Genomic DNA, 18,263 nt, shown 5'->3' on the forward strand with positions numbered 1-18,263 from the left:
ATGATCTACTATATACACAACTACAGCCCTCACAGCCACTGCAGTCCTTGTGCCCTTGACCTCCTACACGCGACTATCATACCACTCTAAGCCTTCTGCGCAACAATCCTTTCCACATCAGCAACACTCTGCTTCAGAATCTGGTCCAGAACCTTCGGGTTCTCCAACTCCTTGGCGATCTTCGCTATGACACTCTCAGCCAGCTCCTTCTGCTGTCTCGCCTTGACCTGGCCCTCGTATCTCACCCATGAGTCCAAGACGCTCTTGGCCTCGGCGGCGACGGCTGTGCGCTGTTCGAGCTCGTATGCTTGGGCTTCGAGTTGCGCGGTTTCCTGTTGTATATATTGAGTACATGTCCATGAAGCTAGTTGGTTAATAATTGATTTGATTGTCGTACCTTGGAAACAGCAAACAAGTCCTTTGTGATGTCTATCACGCCACTCAAGTCCTTGACATTGTCGATCCTCGCCTTGACAGCATCCGTGTGATCCTTGCGAGCCGCGTTCAAGATGCTCGCGTACTTGTCGCTCGTAGCCTGCGCCCACTGCTTGTACGCTGGTCCAGCATAATTGTACACAGCCCAGTAGATGGTCAAAAGTGACAAAGCAACAATGGACTCTTCATTGACGACGTAGATCTCGTTGCTGATGGCTGCGACGGAGAGACCAGCACCAGCGGAGAGAATGGCGGCTTTGGAGGCGAGGTTGTTGCCAGGGAGGGCGTCCATGATGGAATTGGCGGTGGCCTTGGGGTCTTGTTGGGGGACTTGGGGGTTATCGGCTTTGAGGAGAGGGGTGGTGGTGAAGGCGCTCGTGGCAGGGACGCTGGTGCGGAGGAGGGTTGGACGGGTGCGGACGGCGCCTGGTGGACAGTCAGTAGGCATGGCAAAAGCACTGGTACATGGAGTTTCCTACCCAAGGCGCGTCTTGCTACCAGCGACGCCATTGTGTGTGGTGAGGATGTACTGTGAATAGGTCTTCTGCCGTCCTTCTCAAGGTGATGCACTCCTCAATGCTCCGACTGAAGCTTTGCTCGGATGTTGCCGAGGCAGATGCCTGAGGCACTTTAGAATTCGAGAAAGTTGCTGCTTGAAGATTGTAGATTCGGCATCATTACTTTCCACCACACGACACAGATGCCAGGGCTACTTAAGGCCACCGCCGGTACGGCGAGGAAGCGTAGACACGATGGAGATATCAGGCCTCGGAAGGCACCAAAGACGAAAGCCAGCGGAGAGGATGCAGAGACGAAGATCTTGCGACTGGAGCAGGAAGTACTGCAAGGCAAGGAACACTACAACAACATCGTCGAGCTGCAGAACGTCGTCAGCAAGATCGATAGCAAGTCTGAGACCTCGACACTTGCAGCCGTCGCATTGTGTCGAGTCTTCTGCCGTCTAATCGCGGGGGAGGAGCTGGTCAGAAGCAGTAGTGCTGGGGAGAGTGAGGCGCAGGTGGTGCAGTGGTTGAAAGCGCGACTTCGGGACTACGTAGACAGCCTGGCAACATGGCTTGGCGGTCGAGAGCCAGAAATGGAGAGTCTGGCCTTGAATCTTCTTATGCGGGTGGTCAAGCAAGAAGCCTCGCAGGGTGGGCGACGATCAGAACAGGCTTGGCGGACTGAGAGCTCGACTTTCTATGTTGTGATCAAGACTCTTATCGAGGATACAGATGCCGAGGGTCCAAGGGCGGAGTTCGTGGAGACGTATCTGGAGGAACATGATGATGTCCGGTATTACACTTTCGTCGCCATCAAGCAGGTCCTCAAAACCACCAACGAGGATGCGGAGGAAGTCGCGACCAACGCTGTGGACATTCTAGCATCGATCGAAGGAGTGCCAAACTCGGACGACCAGCTGGAAGACTGGTACGGGGAACCGCCCTCACCAGAAAATAAGCAGCTCGTCTCACTAAACGCACATCGCAAAGTGGCGCAGGAGGCATGGCTATCAGTCTTCCGATCACCACTCTCACGCGACACCCGGAAACGTCTCCTAAGCATAGCGACCACGCAAATATTACCCTGGTTCGCAGCGCGGATGGAAATGCTCGCCGACTTCTTGACCGACTCGTTCGACCAAGGAGGCAGTCTTGCTCTGCTGGCCATGAGTAGTATCTTCCACCTCATGACGGAACGAAATCTAGACTACCCAGACTTCTACACCAAGCTCTACAGTCTCCTAGACGAGGATGTTCTGCACAGCAAACACCGATCACGATTCTTTCGATTACTAGACACCTTCATGTCCTCGACCCATCTCCCAGCAACAATGGTAGCATCCTTCATCAAACGCTTGTCCCGTTTAAGCCTGCACGCCCCACCCGGCGCAATCGTCTGGATCGTGCCGTGGGTGTATAATATGCTCAAGCATCATCCAGCATGTACATTCATGCTTCACCGACTATACCACCCTGCTCACGCCATCTACGTGAACAACTTAGACTACACCGAACAAGGCATGAACGACACCTTCGACCCCCTGCAACCCGACCCAAACATCACTGGCGCAATCGACTCCTCCCTCTGGGAACTGGAAACACTGCAATCGCATTTCCACCCCAATGTCGCCACGCTAGCGAAAATCATGGGCGAGCAGTTCACAAAGCGGGAGTATTCGCTCGAGGATTTCTTGGATCATAGTTATGCTACGCTTGTGGATGCTGAGCTGGGGAAGGAGGTGGGGAAAGTGCCGGTTGTGGAGTGGGAGATTCCGAGGAGGATTGTGACGTGGGATGGTGATGAGGTCGATGGTGGTGTTGGGTTGAACAAGGTGGGAGATTTGCTCAAGAGCGCGCTGCAAGTCATGACATGATGGTAGTTGCAAACAGAAAATTCGTGCTCTGCTACTGACTCGAGAAAGTGGCCAGCTAAGCACACTCCCAGCAAGACTAGCTCTACCCGTACAAGAAGGTGCAGACCCCTTGCCACCGTACATGCACATCTCATAACCATACCCGCGTCGTATCGATATGCAGTACCGTACCACAGCCCATGGTAATAAAAAATGCATGTTGCTGATGTCTCACTCCAGCCATTTTAGCCGGAAGATCAGCATCGGGTCCCGAGAGATCGACACTGCATACAGTACCAGAGTAACATCCCCGCATATCAGCACGACTTACCTCTAGATACTTGAGGAGAGGTCTCGCGGCTTACTGTGGGGTTGGTGGGACGTTCTCCACGATACACCATAGGGCGCTCTCTGTCGTCGAGTCAGTAAGAGGCTTGAATCGAAGCTACTCGGTACAGTCTTGCCGTTGCTTGTTCGCCCGGCTAAAGTGAGATGGCATTGCTCGTGCTTGAGAAGTAGAACAATGGCAGTCAGATGCGAGGAGGTTCCCTATATGATCATCTCTCCACGCAGCTTTACTGCTTACCTTAATTCTCCTTTCCAAGCATCGCTTGGATTGAGTTTGACAACATGGACAAGAACCAGAACCAGATCATTGCTGGGACAAGTGGCAGAGGAGACACGACAATCAATGTTCAACAGCTTCTGACGAAGCCATGGTACAAGTATCCTCACCTTCGAGCGCTGTATGGATGGCTCAGCGTGGTGTTGATGGTGCAGGCTACAAATGGATTTGATGGGAGTTTGATGAATGGTAGGATCTACTTTACCTCTCACACCATGTTGAGGGAGATCCTCTGACACATTGCACAGGTCTCCAAGCCTTAACCTACTGGCAAGAGTGTAAGTACAGCATCACGGCAGACCACGCATGCAACAACAAAGCCTGGTTTCTAATCCTCAGTCCCAGACTTCCACCACCCTACCGGCGCTCAACTCGGCATCTTCAATGGCACCCAAGGCCTCGGCTCCGTCTTCGCGGTCTTCTTCCTATGGTGGCTAGTCGAGAAAGTCGGCCGAAGGATTACAATCATGATGGGCGCCGTCATCATCATCGTGGGTGTCTTCCTCCAATCCTTCGCCCACAACCTGGCCATGTTCGCCAGTGCAAGGGCAATCATCGGGATGGGTTTGAGCTTTGAGTATACAGCCGCTCCAATGCTAGTAGCAGAGCTTGCGCACCCGACGCATCGGGCGCAGTTGAGCACGTTGCTCAATACTCTATACTACTTTGGAGCTACGATCGCTGCTTGGGTCACGCTGGGGACGTTAACGATACAAAGTGATTGGAGTTGGAGGAGCGTGAGTATGTTGCAGATGTTCCCGTCCGTCATCTCAATCACACTTACGTGGTTCGTGCCTGAGTCGCCCAGGTGGTGAGTATTGTACACCCTCGTCTGGATTTCATCACCAGCTAACGAGTTCACAGGCTCATCCGCAACGGCAAAGTCGAGCAAGCTCGTGAGATCCTACTTAAGTACCACTGCGGCGGCGACGAGGATGATCCGCTGGTGAACTTCGAGATGCAGGAGATTGAGACAACGATTGCCTTCGAGAGGGAGACGAGCAACGGTGGCTGGTTGGCATTGTTCAAGACTCGTGGCAATCGATGGAGGACATGGATTGTTGCGTCCATCTCCTTCTTGACTCAGGCGACGGGTACGACTCTCATCGGATACTATCTGGTTGTCGTCCTGTCTGGCATTGGAATCACGAATCCTCGCACGCAATCCATCATCAACGGATGTTTGACAATGTGGAATATGGGCTGGGTAAGTGATCACTTCGCATTGCCAAACAATCTGCTTCTGCTAACAACAATACAACAGGCCTTCTGGGGCGCCTCTGTCATCGACAAATACGGACGACGGCCTATGATGTTGACATCGTTGACCGGTCAACTGCTTTGCGGCTTTCTCCCGTGGACAATTTGTAACGCGCTATACACAAAATACGACAACGTACAAGCTGGCCACGCCGTCATAGCGTTCATATTCGTCGCTTCAGCCTTCTACGCCACGACATGGAACGGAATCTTGACTGGCTATACGGTTGAATGTATGGCTTACGATACACGTAGTAAATTGATCGTCACCCAGAACTTCCTGGTCCAGGCTAGTATCACGGGCTTCAACTACCTCAATCCTGTGGCACTAGAGAACATCGGCTGGAAGTATTACATCGTAATTGATCTGATCATCGTCTTGGCCTTTGTGATTGTATACTTCACATATCCCGAGACATCGAAGATCACGTTGGAGGAGGTCAGTACGATCTTCGACGGTAAGCATGCCGTAAAGAACGATCTGCTGCAGGAGCAGATCGTCATGGATGCTACGAAGGGCGGAGATGGGGACAAAGCTGTCACTGTTGAGAGGCGTGAGGTATGAGCTGTCTGCTCGAGGTTTTGACCGCTGGTGGGTGCTCTTGTTATCTCCTGCATGCAGCCGCTGTACATGATCTTGCAGTCGACTGTATGCATCCTATCAACCACTTTCTTGAAGAGAGAACATTTGGAGTCGATCCCACATCGGCGAGCTTGGTACCGGAAGTCAGATAGAGAGCATGAAATTGCCGATACTACCTGATTAATTGAGTTTCCGTCCAGTCCCCGCATTTTTTCTCTCCAGACCTCATCTCGTGTCTTCGCCTGGAGCAAATCTCATGCATGTACATGTACGCCATAGTATTTCTCGTCCGCTTCCTTCTTCACCCCGAACTTCGTTTCCTCCTTGACCGCAGGCTCTTCCTAATTTGCCTTCTCCCTCGTAGGAAGCGACGTGGCGGAGGATGTTAGAACAGGGCTGCGAAGCGGTTGGAAGGTGGCCGATGAGCCCGACTGGAGGATAGACTATGCCTCATGTTAGTAAGGTGGTAAAGTATAGAGGGATTTTCCGTGGGTGTCTTACCGCACGAGACTCCTGCTTTCCCAGGCACACACTGCCAGGCTTGTGACGGTGGTTAAAGAGTGGCTCTGCTCCCTTTGCCTACTTGTCCATGATAGCCTCTACTCTCTGCATCGCCTCATTCGCATCCTCTGACTGATGTTCCTGCATGCGATCGTAGTCCTCAACAAACACCGTGCCCGGCACACCCGATGCGCTGTCAATCTCCATCGCCATCGCCTCTATCTCTGCACGCGCCTTCTCCTCTCCCATCCTCAACAATTCTACCGAGTGGGTGAAGGCGAACATGAGCGTCTCGAACCTGATTCTGGGCCTGCTACCCACGATACTAGCAGTAATCGCACCAAGCCTGACAGAGATGGCGGTGCTAGGCGTGCATCGGCCGATCCTCTCCATACTACTCTCTGTGTCTTCTCCAGCAGTCTTGCAGAGCCGAGTCTTCACTTTCGAGAGTCCAGGCGAAGTTTTGATCATCGAGTATTCCCGCCACGATATTCGGCATCCAATCACTGTGGGTCCCTGGTCTGCTCAAGCGTCGTTAATCGCTGGAGTCTGCAGCTACGTGAGTGCCCCCGCGGCACTCCCCAACACACTCACCCTGGTCACTCAGATAACGAACAACCCCATCCTGGCCTGGGGGTGCACAAGAACCTGGCCATTGTTCGTGTGGATGTTTGTGCCGGCCATCATACACATCCTTGCCACAGCTGGATACTATCTCACGCTGAAGGAGACAAGTGGCGAAAGAGGCAACGAGTCAGCAACACCGGCTGAGGAGGAAATACCGATGCACAGCATAGTCAATAGAGGCAAAGGTGTCGATACTGCATCGACCGAGACTACGAACACGATCCAGTCACCGTCAGAAGCGGCTCGGCATCGATCCCTACGACAGAGGCCTCGTGACAAATTCATGTCATGTGCTTCACATCTCCACCCCTGCTACGAGAATCGATACAAATCCCGGCCGAACGACCTGCGCACCGGTATCATCCTCAACGGCGTCGCAGGATTCATGGAATTTCTCCACCTGGTCTTTGCAACAGTGTCGTTCTCAGCGCTGCTCTTCATTGTACAACTGGACGCCATTGGACAGATTGCGATGCGATTTCTGTGCTCGGCACTAGTCTGTCGTTTCGTGGTCAGGTTTGAGATAGCAGGTTTACGTGGAAGACATTCCGGTATAGAGAATGAGCACGGTGAAGCAGTACACTCCCATAGTAAGCAGCGTGAGCGCATCGACGATCCTTCGGCTTCCACAAACCATAGTCGACGGCCTTTTGCGCGATTACATAGTGTATCTTGAGGAGATTACATGAGACATGTATACATACCTCCAGCTGTCTCTTCTGTCATAATCTTACGACCACAACTATATATGTAATGCAGACTTGCGTCACGTGACAAGTAGCATATCTTGAGCTTACGCCACTTTCGCATCGTTCTGGTATCATCCTGTTGCCGGCTCATAGTACATGATATTGAGCAGTGAGGGGCGAGGCGGGAACTTAGCCGTCTTGCTTTGTGCGGTGATGTTGCTGGCTTTGTGCGGACTGTCCGCCGAGCAAAGTGATAGCCAGAGTGAGGTGCTGGAGAGGCGGAGCAGATGTGATGAGACGTAGCGATTATTGTGTCAGCTTACATTGGCGAAGGAGGAATAGATGCAGAGGCGATGAAACGCGCTTGCATTGTGGTTAGACATAAAGGTGGAAGTGTGAGTAGCAAGAAGACAGGATCTCGTCTCGTCTTGCGGAGATGTGAAGACGATGTAAGAGTAGAGGATGGCAATCCTACGTGTTATCCCTGGATTACTCTTCGTGCCTGCTAGTCTTGCCTACAAGGCCGAGTGCAAAATATCTGCTAGTCGAGTCACATTTCAAAAGTTGTTGTGTAATCGATGTCCTCAACGAGTAAGATCGTGGTTTTTCATTTGGAGCATAACCTGTGTCCCACAGGTCTGATATCCCAGTCGGCGCGGATCCTGCTTTGGTCGAACTCTTCCGGCGGTTGCGCCCGAGTCCAAGCAGATAGAACACCAGATCTTCTATACCCCTTGGTCCGAATCCCCTCCAACTCCTCAACCATCCACTTGCAGTCACCGCAGCTTGATCCCACTCAAGCAAAAATTAAGGAGCAAAAGAGAATCTCATCAACAGCCAAGCCCAGCTTTGTCAATCCGATGAGTCAAGAAACCCCCACAGGATAAGAACAGCACTTTTCGCCCGGCTTTGTTTATTCACCGGCTTCACTTCTGACTACCGTTCGGATCCCATGGCCAATACACATAGTACTGAGCATGCCACCCTTGTTCAGACCATGATGGACACGATGAGTGGGCACTGAGACGCCTTTCATCTGGACACTCAGCGGGGTGGCGATGCGAGGTTTACTTATTTGATGCAGTGGGTAATTGTATTCGGAAGTTTGAGCTTCTGAAGGAGTTGCATGGCCTCCTGCACCCGTAGGTGGTGGAAGTTGGGTTTGGTGATGATATATGACCTATTAAAAGGAGAGTTGCCGGGGTTCTGCCGAAAGCGGGTGAAGATGTGGGAGGCGGAGGTCGAAGAGTGGTCCGACGTTTCACGAAGTCGTTCGCACAAGTAGATGACGTTGCTCGGATTATTGTGGTATGGTCTGTCGGTGATTGCCCTCGCCATTCGCAGAGATGACGTGTGTACTGTTGCTGATATTGATGTTGTGTATAGCAAGATCGTGAAGCGTAGTAGCAGACCCGCGCAGCCCACTCGCTGGCCAAGATTTCCCTTCCGTCTCCGCCAACATTGTAATTCTTCATCGTCTAGCGCGCCACCCATTGACATTGAGCAAGAAGCGAGCACACCTCTATTACTTCTTCAGCTGCAACCGCATGGATGATTGCTTTCCGTTCGCGACCACGTTGACCAGCCTTCGCCACTCGCCACTCCTTCCACACCACTTCACAGGGACTGGAACCAAGAGCGACCATGCTATACTGTACAGTTGGAACGCGAAGAACATGTTTCACGTCGCATTGTTGAGCTGCCCATCCATGCAATCGTCCATCTTCGTGCAACCCAAAAACCAGCCATCATAAACCATAATTCATCACTCTCAGTGGGCGGAACCCTTCACAAACACCACCACCTCAAGACTTCAGCATCTTATTCCTCTTCTCCCGCCTCCGCAACCTCTCCACCCTCTTGGCATGCATCTTCTGCGCCATAACCTCATACCTCGCCTTCTCCTCCTTCGCCGCCCTCTTATCCTTGATCGCCTGTATCCTTCTCTGCCTCTCCTCTTCCTTCTCAGCCTTCATCTCCCGCTCCAACTTCTTGACCTCTGCCGTCTGAGCCTCTTTCTCCGCTCGCTTGGCATAGCTCGTTTGACCTGCCGTAGGTCGGAAGGCTTTGCGTGGGGCGTGCCAGTCTTTGCCGTTCTTGCGCACGCCTGTGACTTGTGTGGCTTTTGCGATGGGTGCCGCTGCGGGCGCGGATGCTAGTGCAGTGGCCATTCTGACAGATTTATGTTCTGCTTTCGCTAAACAAGATTTTTATTCTTCTCCTGCAGTGAAATTCGCATCCAGTTTCTCCACTTGGATCTCTCTCTGGCGGCGCTAGCTTTCCGTACCTTAAAAACACATGCAGCCAAGAAGTCCCTCACCTTACAATTTTCTGACCACAATCACTAACTCTGCCCAACGAAATGCCAAGCTAGTCGCTGTCGTACAGACCCTCACTTCCAAGCTCATCGAGTCCCATCCACTGGACTCACATACCATGCTTCCACGATAACATCACGAAGTCGCACCGCATCGTGACAACACATCGCCTGACTGGACTGGCATGTGAAAGAGCACGTGCGGTGACATTAGACCATTCACTCGAGGCAGTTGTGAGGCGGGAACGTCCAGACATTCTTCGTGAGGGACTTGATAGCATCGAACCTCGGTCACGGTCACGGTCACGCTTCATCGCCGATACACAAATACAATGGCAACTACGGCCAAGCCCGGCCGACCTTTCGGCACACCGATCAATCCGACCACCACCAGCACGCCCATAGCAGCCAAGACCCAGGAAGCAAGCAATGCCCTCCGAGACATCACCTCCGGCATCATCGGCGGCATCGTGAGCAAGGTCGTGGAGTACCCCTTCGACACCATCAAAGTCCGACTTCAGTCTATGCCAGATCACCTGCCACTCCAATACGAAGGCCCACTAGACTGTATAAGACAAACTTTCGCGAAAGAAGGATTGCGAGGCTTCTATAGGGGAATCAGTGCACCCTTGGCTGGAGCGGCGGCAGAAAATGCCAGTCTTTTCTGGAGTTACGAGGTCGCCAAGGATTTCATTCGTGGCTCTGGAGTCGTGGCTGCTCAGAGCGACGCTTCTGCGGATGATCTGCCGTTGGGTGCAAAGGTGACAGCGGGCATGGTCTCCGGAGCCGTGACGTCAATCATCTTGACGCCAATCGAACTGGTGAAATGCCGCATGCAAGCCCCGCCAGACATTGCCAAAGCCACGATGCCACCCGCAGAACAAAGCCCACTTAGGATGATCTCGACCATCTACCGCACTACTGGTCTCCTCGGCTTCTGGCGCGGACACCTCGGCACCTTCTTTCGCGAGACCGGCGGCACGGCAGCCTGGTTCGGTGGCAACGAAGCACTACTCCTCTACTTTCGTCACCAGAATGCTGTCCAACAGGGCCGTACTTCAATCGCCGATATTCAGCCTCTCCTATGGCAACAGCTCGTCTCTGGTGCCCTAGCAGGCGTAAGCTATAACTTTTTCCTCTACCCAGCCGACACCATCAAAAGCAAGATACAGGTCGACTCCTCCAACGGTCGTTCATCACAACGTTTCTGGACCGTGGGAAGGGATATTTGGCGTGCACATGGGTTGCGAGGACTGTATAGAGGATGCGGGCTGACCTGTCTGCGGAGCGCGCCTAGTTCGGCGCTGATCTTCACGATCGTGGAGAAATTGAAGCAGGCGTGGCCGAAAGAATCTCAAGCATGATCAATTTAATCGGTACGCGCGAGAATAACGATCTAGACGACTATACGACATTGCTTGTCTTGTATTCGGTGCGATGGAGCAGCTATCACGATCTAGCAGGATCAGGGAGGAATGGGCATTTGGGCATAGCGATGGCGTGAGCATAGCGATGGCGTCCACGAAAAGGATTAAACATGGTACAGCGGTGCGATAGCATACCCATGCACTCCCAAAAGGCTGCTAAAAAAGTAGGGATCCAGACGGGATGAACGATTTGCGATGAAATAGATTCCGCATCGGGAAAAGCGTTGCAACACTTTTACCCACTTTAGCAGACCAAGAGATCTGCAGAAGCAAGGCGCAGGAAAGGCCAAATACTACCCATCATCTATCATAAGCTTCATGCTTCCATTTCATATGTCACATCCCATCGCCACGGTACCCAGTCCCGTATCGTAGGAATTATCGCTAGCACCAGGCTTTCAAACCAAACGCCGTGCCGCAAGACTCGCCACCCAACCCACCACCAATCTACTCCGCCAAAACCTGCCTGAGCATACTCAAAAACCCCTCCCTCATCTTCCGACACTCGACCACAACGGGCTTGACCGGCTCCCCCGCCGTCCGCTTCAATGCATCCGCATTCCGCTTCCTCCGCTTCCGCTCCGCCTCGATCGGATCGGCAAGATTCTCCATCTCATCCTCCTCATCCGAAGACATCTCCCCCACATCATCATCAAACTCATCCCCCATATCCAGATCCTGCAAATCCATCGCATTGAGCCCGAAATCCCCGGGCTTGAACGTCGAGGCGAGGGAACCCGGAGCAGGATCCGCCGCGGCGCCACCACCCGAAGCCATCTTCTGCCTCGTCTTGTCCTGATGCCAGCGTTTCCTTGCCATCTGCCATTTGATCAGGGAATTAATCTCACGGACAGCAAGATTCGGGTCGATGATGCCCATATCCACCGCCCCGATGAAAAGGGCATTCATATCCAGTTTCCCAGCCTGCTGAGGTACCACGGCGGCGGCATCTTCATCAACTCGTTTATGCGGTCCGTGACGGAGGAATTCGAGGATGCCTTCGATCCACGTCATGAGTTTGTCGAAGAGGCCGTTGTCGTGGGTGTGGACCTCGTGGATGAATTTATACAAATTCCCCTCGTGGCGTTCGCAGAGGTCGATGAAGGATTGGACGGTCTGGTTCGGGTCGGCGGAGACGTCCTGGCGTTGTGCTTTCTCGATTGTCGCTATGGCGTCGTCGGCGAAGCGAGCGAAGTCGGTCACGCTGTTGTAGACGTTGGCGGATTTGTAGACTCGGACGAGAGGCTCGTAGAAGATGGTGAAGAGGTCGCGGAAGAGCTTGAGGGTGACGGGTTCCTCGACAAGCGCAAGCATCATCTGCTTGTCTCGTTGTCGGGTATGCAATTTCAAAAGCTGCTTGAGCTGGGCATAGAGCTCAGCACCCTGCCGCATTTCGGCATCGATGTTCTCCACGGCATTATCCCAGGCTACATATGCGTTGAATATCCGTGCCGTCTGTTCATCAGAAAGCTCAGGCTGAATGTCTGGCGACTGTAGGATTTTGATCAGGAGATCCATCTTCTCTTGTATCGCTTCTGCTCGGATACGGCTCTTGAGATTCTGATCTGCATTGGTGTAGTTCTCGATCTTGCGACAAAAGACTTCCTCTTCAATTCGAGGCAGTAGCGAATCGATAGATTTCTGTAGAGTCCTGATGCCGTCTCCCACTGCGTAGCCAAAGATGCGTTGCAACAAGCTCTTCGTCCCCAGCGGTTGTGCCATAAATATATCCAATACCGCCACCATCACCGCAGCAGGATTCGTGAACCGTATGACCTGCTTCAAAGCTCCGTACGGCACCAAACTATGTATCCGCTTCGCCTGCGCAAAAAGCTCTGGTGAGTTGTCTTCCGCCAAGAACAGATGATACAGCGTCGCCGCCACCTCTATCCTCAACCACTCCGCGAACTTCTTGTACTCCGGGTCCAGATCAGCAATCTTGTCCTTCTTCTTGATCTCGCCGAACAAGTCCCGAAGACCATTACGCTCGATGACTTTCCGTCGGAACTTCTCCATATGCACGTCCAGTTCTCTAGCACGCTCGCGAGCGATCTCGAAAAATTGCCGTTGTTCTTGCATACGCTTGTCGTCCATTGTCTTTCGGCGATCGACATCGCCTACTTCTTCCGCGGTGAGTGTGGTGGGGTTGGCCGTGAGGAATTCATTCATCGCTGCTGAATTCGCAATGGCTTCGTTCTGTAAGAAGCCACGCAAGAATGCTCGGAGTGAGACTCTTTGTTCCTCGCGAGGAAGGACGTGCGCTGGTTCTTGAGCTGATGGCCGTCGTACGGGAGATGCACCTTTCGCCGGAGAGTCTATAGACGGTCGAGGTGATGAAGAGGATACTAGAGAGGTTCGCGATTGACTTCGAGAATGTCTGCTTGCTGAGCTGCCTGTCCAGGAAGCCAAGTACCCTCTGAATCCGCCTCCGCTACTTGCCTCACTAGCTGGTGCCTCGCCGGCTGATGGACTGACATCGTGAATGGACATGGACTCGATGCTTTCATCGTCGTCATCGTCATCCTTCCCACTGTACAGCGAATGTGTCCTGTTCTTCCTTGGTAGCGGTGGTAATACCTTTCCAGGTAATTCTTGCCTCAACTTCTTGTGCATCTTGGCAAAGTCCCCGAAACGCCGTGCAACATATGTCTCCCGCTCCTCTCTTCTCTTCACCCTCAGCAAGAACTCAGCATGCGCATGATGTCTGACATGTCTTTTGACCTGTACAATCCTCACACCAGCCACATTGACATCCCATCCATTAATCTCATGCCCTTCCGGTCTGTTCACCACCAGACCCTGCTCGTTCGCACCACGATCCACGACCTCCAGCTCACTAAACCGGATGCGCTCTTCGTAGCCCGAGGCGGTGGGTATGCCACTGACCATCATCAACTCGACCAGTTTTGTGGCCTTCATCGCCAGCTTCGCCCGCTTCGTCTCTTCTAGTCGATCCTCTGAGGACGAGATATGCTTGTTGGCGAAGGACTCGAGAAAGACCTGTAGTTTCTTCTGCCAGAACTCCTCCTCATTTGCCTGATCGAGGAAAGGAAAGTTCCGCATGTGGTGGACGAAGATGTATCGTAGTAAAGGCAGCTCCGAGTCTTCAGGCGCGACCTCACCGGCATCAGAGCGGAATGGAGCTCCGAATCGCTGAAGTGCGGTAGGAGAGGAGAGTTCGTGAACCTCCCACGCCGTCTGCTGCGCGATGAGTTCGCGCTTGAGATAGTGCTCTTGCTTGCCTGTCAGGACCGAGCCTGGAGGCGGCACGGATGCTATCGAGGACATGGTTGAGGGCGCTGAGCGGTGAAGGGATTGGCGGTGTTGCTTTATCTCTTGCGCTCGCTGGTCCTGGGGCGACTCTGGCGCATCGACGAAAAGTTGACTCTCGATGGTATCTGCTCTTTTCATGCTACTACGTGGTGTGAGTTGGACCATGTACCCATTCGTCTTGGAGTTGCCGCGCGACCTGCCATTCGCATTGGCATTGGAGGGAGATGTTGAAGTGGCCATTGCTGGTATGTCGATGCCTGGGAAGGAATGAATGACTTTGCGGCGGTGCCTTCTCGTATTAACAGGTGTCTGCTTAGGTAGGTTTATATCATGGTCGGACTTCAGCGAGAGTAGGATGGTAGGAGGCAGAGTGATATTCGTAGGTGTTCAGCACGGCTAAGGACTTGGATGCTTGGAAGGAGGGAAGAATACGCGTAAGGTACTTCTACTCCACAGCGCGCCGACCTGCATGTGATGAATGACGTTGCTCAACGAGGCTGGAGAAACCTTTAACAAGTAACGACATGAGTCTAGGAAGACACCTAGTTACTATTGGATCAAATGCTGTCCCTCCTCCATCGTGCTCCTACCAATACCTGCCTTCGTCAATAACAACCTCCATATCCGACGATGGAGGGGCAAGAAGAGAGCGAGTGAGCGGCATGTCAGCAGATCCTCGCGATGATCAGCAAAGCTTGTCTTGTGGAATCAAACGTCGTCATCAGCCCTGCCAAGAACTGGTCGAAGATTAAATTGATTGTTGTTCTAGCATCATCATCGGAAAGCCTACTAAAAGAAAGGATCATCTCCGTCAGACCAAGTAGAAAGATCAATAACAAGCAACCACCAGAATGGTCAAGTGCGATAGCTGCGGCAGTGAAGCCGACAAGGCCAAAGATTCCAACATGGCCCACTGCGCCACCTGCAATAATGTGAGATATTCCATGAGACAATAGTTATTGTCGTCAAGCCGAGCTGAGCTGAGCTATCTACCAGATCATCGAGATCAAGGAACAGCCTAAAGAAGAATCAAAGCCAGCCGAGACGAAACAAGACGTCAATAAGGAAGAAGTCAAGAAATCGTGAATGGAAGACGTGTACAACGACTACCCTAACACAACGATGATGAACCTGCTTGCGATTGGAGATACTCCCCTTGTAATAATGCCGGGAGCAACTGCGGTCACGGTCTCCCAAGTCAAACGACAATATGAACATGTTGATGGAAGATATACTAGCCACTTACCGCTTGATTTACTTAAGAAAAATGCTACCGAGATAGTCATACATATCATCCAAGATTGTCATCTATGCACTAGAATCCCATCACCAACCTTGCGTCCCCGTCGGCGAAGGTGGTACCCCAGAGACCCGTCCACTCACAACCGTAAAAGCAGGTCGCGTCTCAACCACCCCAAAACTCTGCACAGAGGTCCCCTGAGCAGCCCAAGTCGCAATACCGTAAGCACTTGCCGCAGGCGTGAAAGGTGCCGAGATCGTCCAGGACTGCGTAGGCTCGCGATGGGAGCCTTGCTGTCCGTGATCCTGAGAGAGTCACTCGCTCGCAGAAGCTTCGCGGCGCCATGTACCAGATCCGCCTGCAGATCCGCCGACAGATGAAGTAGCTGCCGGAGAGACTGCTGAGGCTGCTGCAGGTACTGCGGTGGCTGTAGAGGATGGGCAAGGTGTGCTGCTGGATCCAGACCCAGCAGAACCAGCATCGGAGCCGGAGCCGGAGCCCGCGGCACTACCACTGCCAGCCGCCGAGCCACCTGCTGCAGCGCCGCCGGATTGATCTCCCCCGAGTCCTCCTAAGCCGCTCAAACCACTGCCTGAAGACCCACCTCCGAGTCCTCCTAGGCCGCTCAGACCACTACCTGACAAGCCTCCGAGTCCAGCTCCGGCATCGCCACCGCTCGAGCTGCCGCCGAGACCTCCTAGTCCGCTCAGTCCACCTCCTGACGAACCTCCGAGACCAAATCCCGAGTCGCCTCCGCTTGAGCTACCACCGAGGCCTCCCAGTTCACCACCTGACAGCCCGCCGAGACCAGATCCTGAATCGCCACCGCTTGAACTACCACCAAGGCCTCCTAGTCCAGAACCCGATAACCCACCCAGACCAGCGCCTGAGCCGCTACCAGTGAGACCTCCAAGCCCCGCGCCTGCATCGCCGCCTGAGAGTCCGCCACCAAGCCCTCCCAGGCCATCTCCGGACAGTCCGCCCAGACCAGCGCCTGACGAGCCGCTAGAATCTCCGCCTGAACCTCCAAGGCCGCCTAAACCGCCCCCTGACAGGCCGCCAAGTCCGGCACCAGACGAGCCACCGCCGAGCCCGCCTAGACCTCCACCCGATAGACCCCCCGATCCACCGCTGGAACTACCACCAGATTCGCCGCCACCAAGGCCACCAAGACCTCCACCTAGGCCGCCGAGTCCAGCGCCAGACGAAGAATCATTGCCAGCGCCGCCTCCGAGTCCACCAAGACCGCCTGCACCTGACAAGCTGCCTCCCGCTGCACCGCCTAGGCCTCCCAGACCTCCACTCGGAATGCCGGTCGGGAGAGCTCCTAATGCGCCACCGACTGAGCCAGTCGGAATTGGGATAATGCCACCTGCACCTGCGCCTGTAGCACCTGCTTGACCTGCACAGTTGTTAGTGCGTGCAACCAGACCAAACATGATTTGCTTCAAGCCTTTGCGATCACGACTAGTTTGCGCATCCATATCGGTCGTCGACGTATCGACGAGCATTTGCGCAAACTGGCTCGCTCTCTTAGAGTCGCAATAGCGGTGACATACCTGATCCTGATCCAGATTCTCCACCAGCCGCAGCACCGCTACCGCTACTGCCCCAGCTGCCGCTCCCGGAGCCTGAAGATCCGCTCGAGCCTGCTTCAGAGCCTGGTGAAGTACGCTTTTCCTGGTTAAGCGGTGCAGCGAGGGCCGTCACGCCGAGGCCAAGGATGGTGAGGTGGGTGAGAAAGTGCATGTTGATGGTCCTGGAAAGACGATGTTCGATGAACGAAATGTATGAAGATGAAACGAATGCAGAAGAGGAGTTCGGTCAACGAACGTGTTCTGGTGGATGGGATGACAGGAGTGGTGAACAGGATGATGGATGAACAGAATTGTGTGGAAGATGATGGGGTTAGATATACCTTCTCGTCTTGCATGCCCGTTATTGCCAAGTCGTCGCATCGTGAACTGAAAGTAGTTTGCGCAGAATATGCTTCACCTCGGCTCGAATGCATCTTCGACCATGTTCGTGGTCGAAACGATCCTCACACAGCCGAATACCGTGAACGCGGATTTAAAGTTCGATGTGGTTGTTTGAGGGGCTTTGTTTGGAGTCGAAACGCCACTACCCCATGACCATGACACATGGGTATGCCAAGAAGACATGCAAGTCCACCCGAATACTGACAGTGGAGATGGAGAGGCATGTTACACGATCTTCTTGGCTTTGTGTCGCCCGTTTGGCATGACGGATTTAGATAGCCCAGAGATGTTCGAGCCGCTTGATGCAAAATAGTTTGTGGCAGTCTCGAACAGTCATGACGGATGGTAGATACGCCACATTTCGTGGTCGCCCTTCCGGTTGTCTGGTCGACACTGAGCATTGTGATCTTGCAGTGTGTACTCCAGGCCCTGATCTGACAAGCGATGTGATGGAGACTCGAAGTCGTGTTCACATCACAGACCTCTTCCCAAGTATGATTGAGACTCTGCATCTCAGCATCGGCTTCGCCGTATATGATACCGAGGACATATGCTCCGCTGATCAGCCTGTACTGCTTCGTCCGGACTGTCCTCGCCGAGAACAGCTCGCTTGACCATATCTGTCGTGTCACCATCGGCTACCATCCAGATCTTATGCCTCGGCGCAATCATGGACTGGAGCCATACTTCTCTATCATGCAGAGTGAATCGAGGGCCACACGGATTCCAGTCCGAGCTTGATCGGAAAGGCATTCGTTCGTTAGGGATCGCGAACGCTGTTTTCACGAACATGTCATGCGTCATTGTGTACAACCATGAGCGATCTGCTTTTCAGCAGCCATGATCGTCGAGGGAGGCGCGAAAGTCCTAGTGTCTAGGGCAGGTAGTGTACTCATACCGATGGGATGACCGTTGTGACCGTCCATTCTACCGGGCCAGTCCACTCCACGA

At 53.3% G+C, this 18,263-nt stretch overlaps 7 protein-coding genes across 7 annotated transcripts; 3 read left to right on the plus strand and 4 right to left on the minus strand.

The window, feature by feature from the left end:
• Window positions 1-86: 86 nt before the first annotated feature.
• On the minus strand, window positions 87-945 carry ATP4 (atp4 subunit B of the stator stalk of mitochondrial F1F0 ATP synthase; the record flags this gene model as incomplete). The annotated part of the gene is made up of 3 exons (XM_064843502.1): window positions 87-332; window positions 398-861; window positions 915-945. The coding sequence occupies 3 exons, from the start codon at window positions 943-945 to the stop codon at window positions 87-89; spliced, it is 741 nt and encodes a 246-aa protein (XP_064688911.1).
• Window positions 946-1,135: 190 nt separating this feature from the next.
• NOC4 (Maturation and nuclear export of 40S ribosomal subunits interacting protein) lies at window positions 1,136-2,812 on the plus strand (the record flags this gene model as incomplete). Its single annotated transcript, XM_064843503.1, has 1 exon — window positions 1,136-2,812. One exon carries the CDS (start codon window positions 1,136-1,138, stop codon window positions 2,810-2,812), a length of 1,677 nt encoding a protein of 558 aa, XP_064688912.1.
• Window positions 2,813-3,421: 609 nt separating this feature from the next.
• Window positions 3,422-7,063, plus strand: LTS14_010828 (uncharacterized protein; the record flags this gene model as incomplete). Its single annotated transcript, XM_064843504.1, has 6 exons — window positions 3,422-3,605; window positions 3,665-3,694; window positions 3,756-4,227; window positions 4,281-4,623; window positions 4,681-5,235; window positions 5,918-7,063. 6 exons carry the CDS (start codon window positions 3,422-3,424, stop codon window positions 7,061-7,063), a joined length of 2,730 nt encoding a protein of 909 aa, XP_064688913.1.
• A 1,818-nt stretch (window positions 7,064-8,881) lies between these two features.
• Window positions 8,882-9,548, minus strand: CGR1_2 (rRNA-processing protein cgr1; the record flags this gene model as incomplete). Its single annotated transcript, XM_064843505.1, has 2 exons — window positions 8,882-9,273; window positions 9,512-9,548. The coding sequence occupies 2 exons, from the start codon at window positions 9,546-9,548 to the stop codon at window positions 8,882-8,884; spliced, it is 429 nt and encodes a 142-aa protein (XP_064688914.1).
• Window positions 9,549-9,725: 177 nt separating this feature from the next.
• Window positions 9,726-10,668, plus strand: ORT1 (mitochondrial ornithine carrier protein; the record flags this gene model as incomplete). The annotated part of the gene is made up of 2 exons (XM_064843506.1): window positions 9,726-10,511; window positions 10,540-10,668. The coding sequence occupies 2 exons, from the start codon at window positions 9,726-9,728 to the stop codon at window positions 10,666-10,668; spliced, it is 915 nt and encodes a 304-aa protein (XP_064688915.1).
• A 599-nt stretch (window positions 10,669-11,267) lies between these two features.
• LTS14_010831 (uncharacterized protein) lies at window positions 11,268-14,333 on the minus strand (the record flags this gene model as incomplete). Its single annotated transcript, XM_064843507.1, has 1 exon — window positions 11,268-14,333. The coding sequence occupies one exon, from the start codon at window positions 14,331-14,333 to the stop codon at window positions 11,268-11,270; it is 3,066 nt and encodes a 1,021-aa protein (XP_064688916.1).
• Window positions 14,334-15,647: 1,314 nt separating this feature from the next.
• Window positions 15,648-17,082, minus strand: LTS14_010832 (uncharacterized protein; the record flags this gene model as incomplete). Its single annotated transcript, XM_064843508.1, has 2 exons — window positions 15,648-16,735; window positions 16,893-17,082. The coding sequence occupies 2 exons, from the start codon at window positions 17,080-17,082 to the stop codon at window positions 15,648-15,650; spliced, it is 1,278 nt and encodes a 425-aa protein (XP_064688917.1).
• Between the last annotated feature and the right edge of the window lie 1,181 nt (window positions 17,083-18,263).

The sequence above is a fragment of the Recurvomyces mirabilis genome (assembly GCF_035927965.1).
Source record: "Recurvomyces mirabilis strain CCFEE 5264 chromosome Unknown scaffold_52, whole genome shotgun sequence".
Taxonomy (NCBI): Eukaryota; Fungi; Ascomycota; class Dothideomycetes; order Mycosphaerellales; family Teratosphaeriaceae; genus Recurvomyces; species Recurvomyces mirabilis.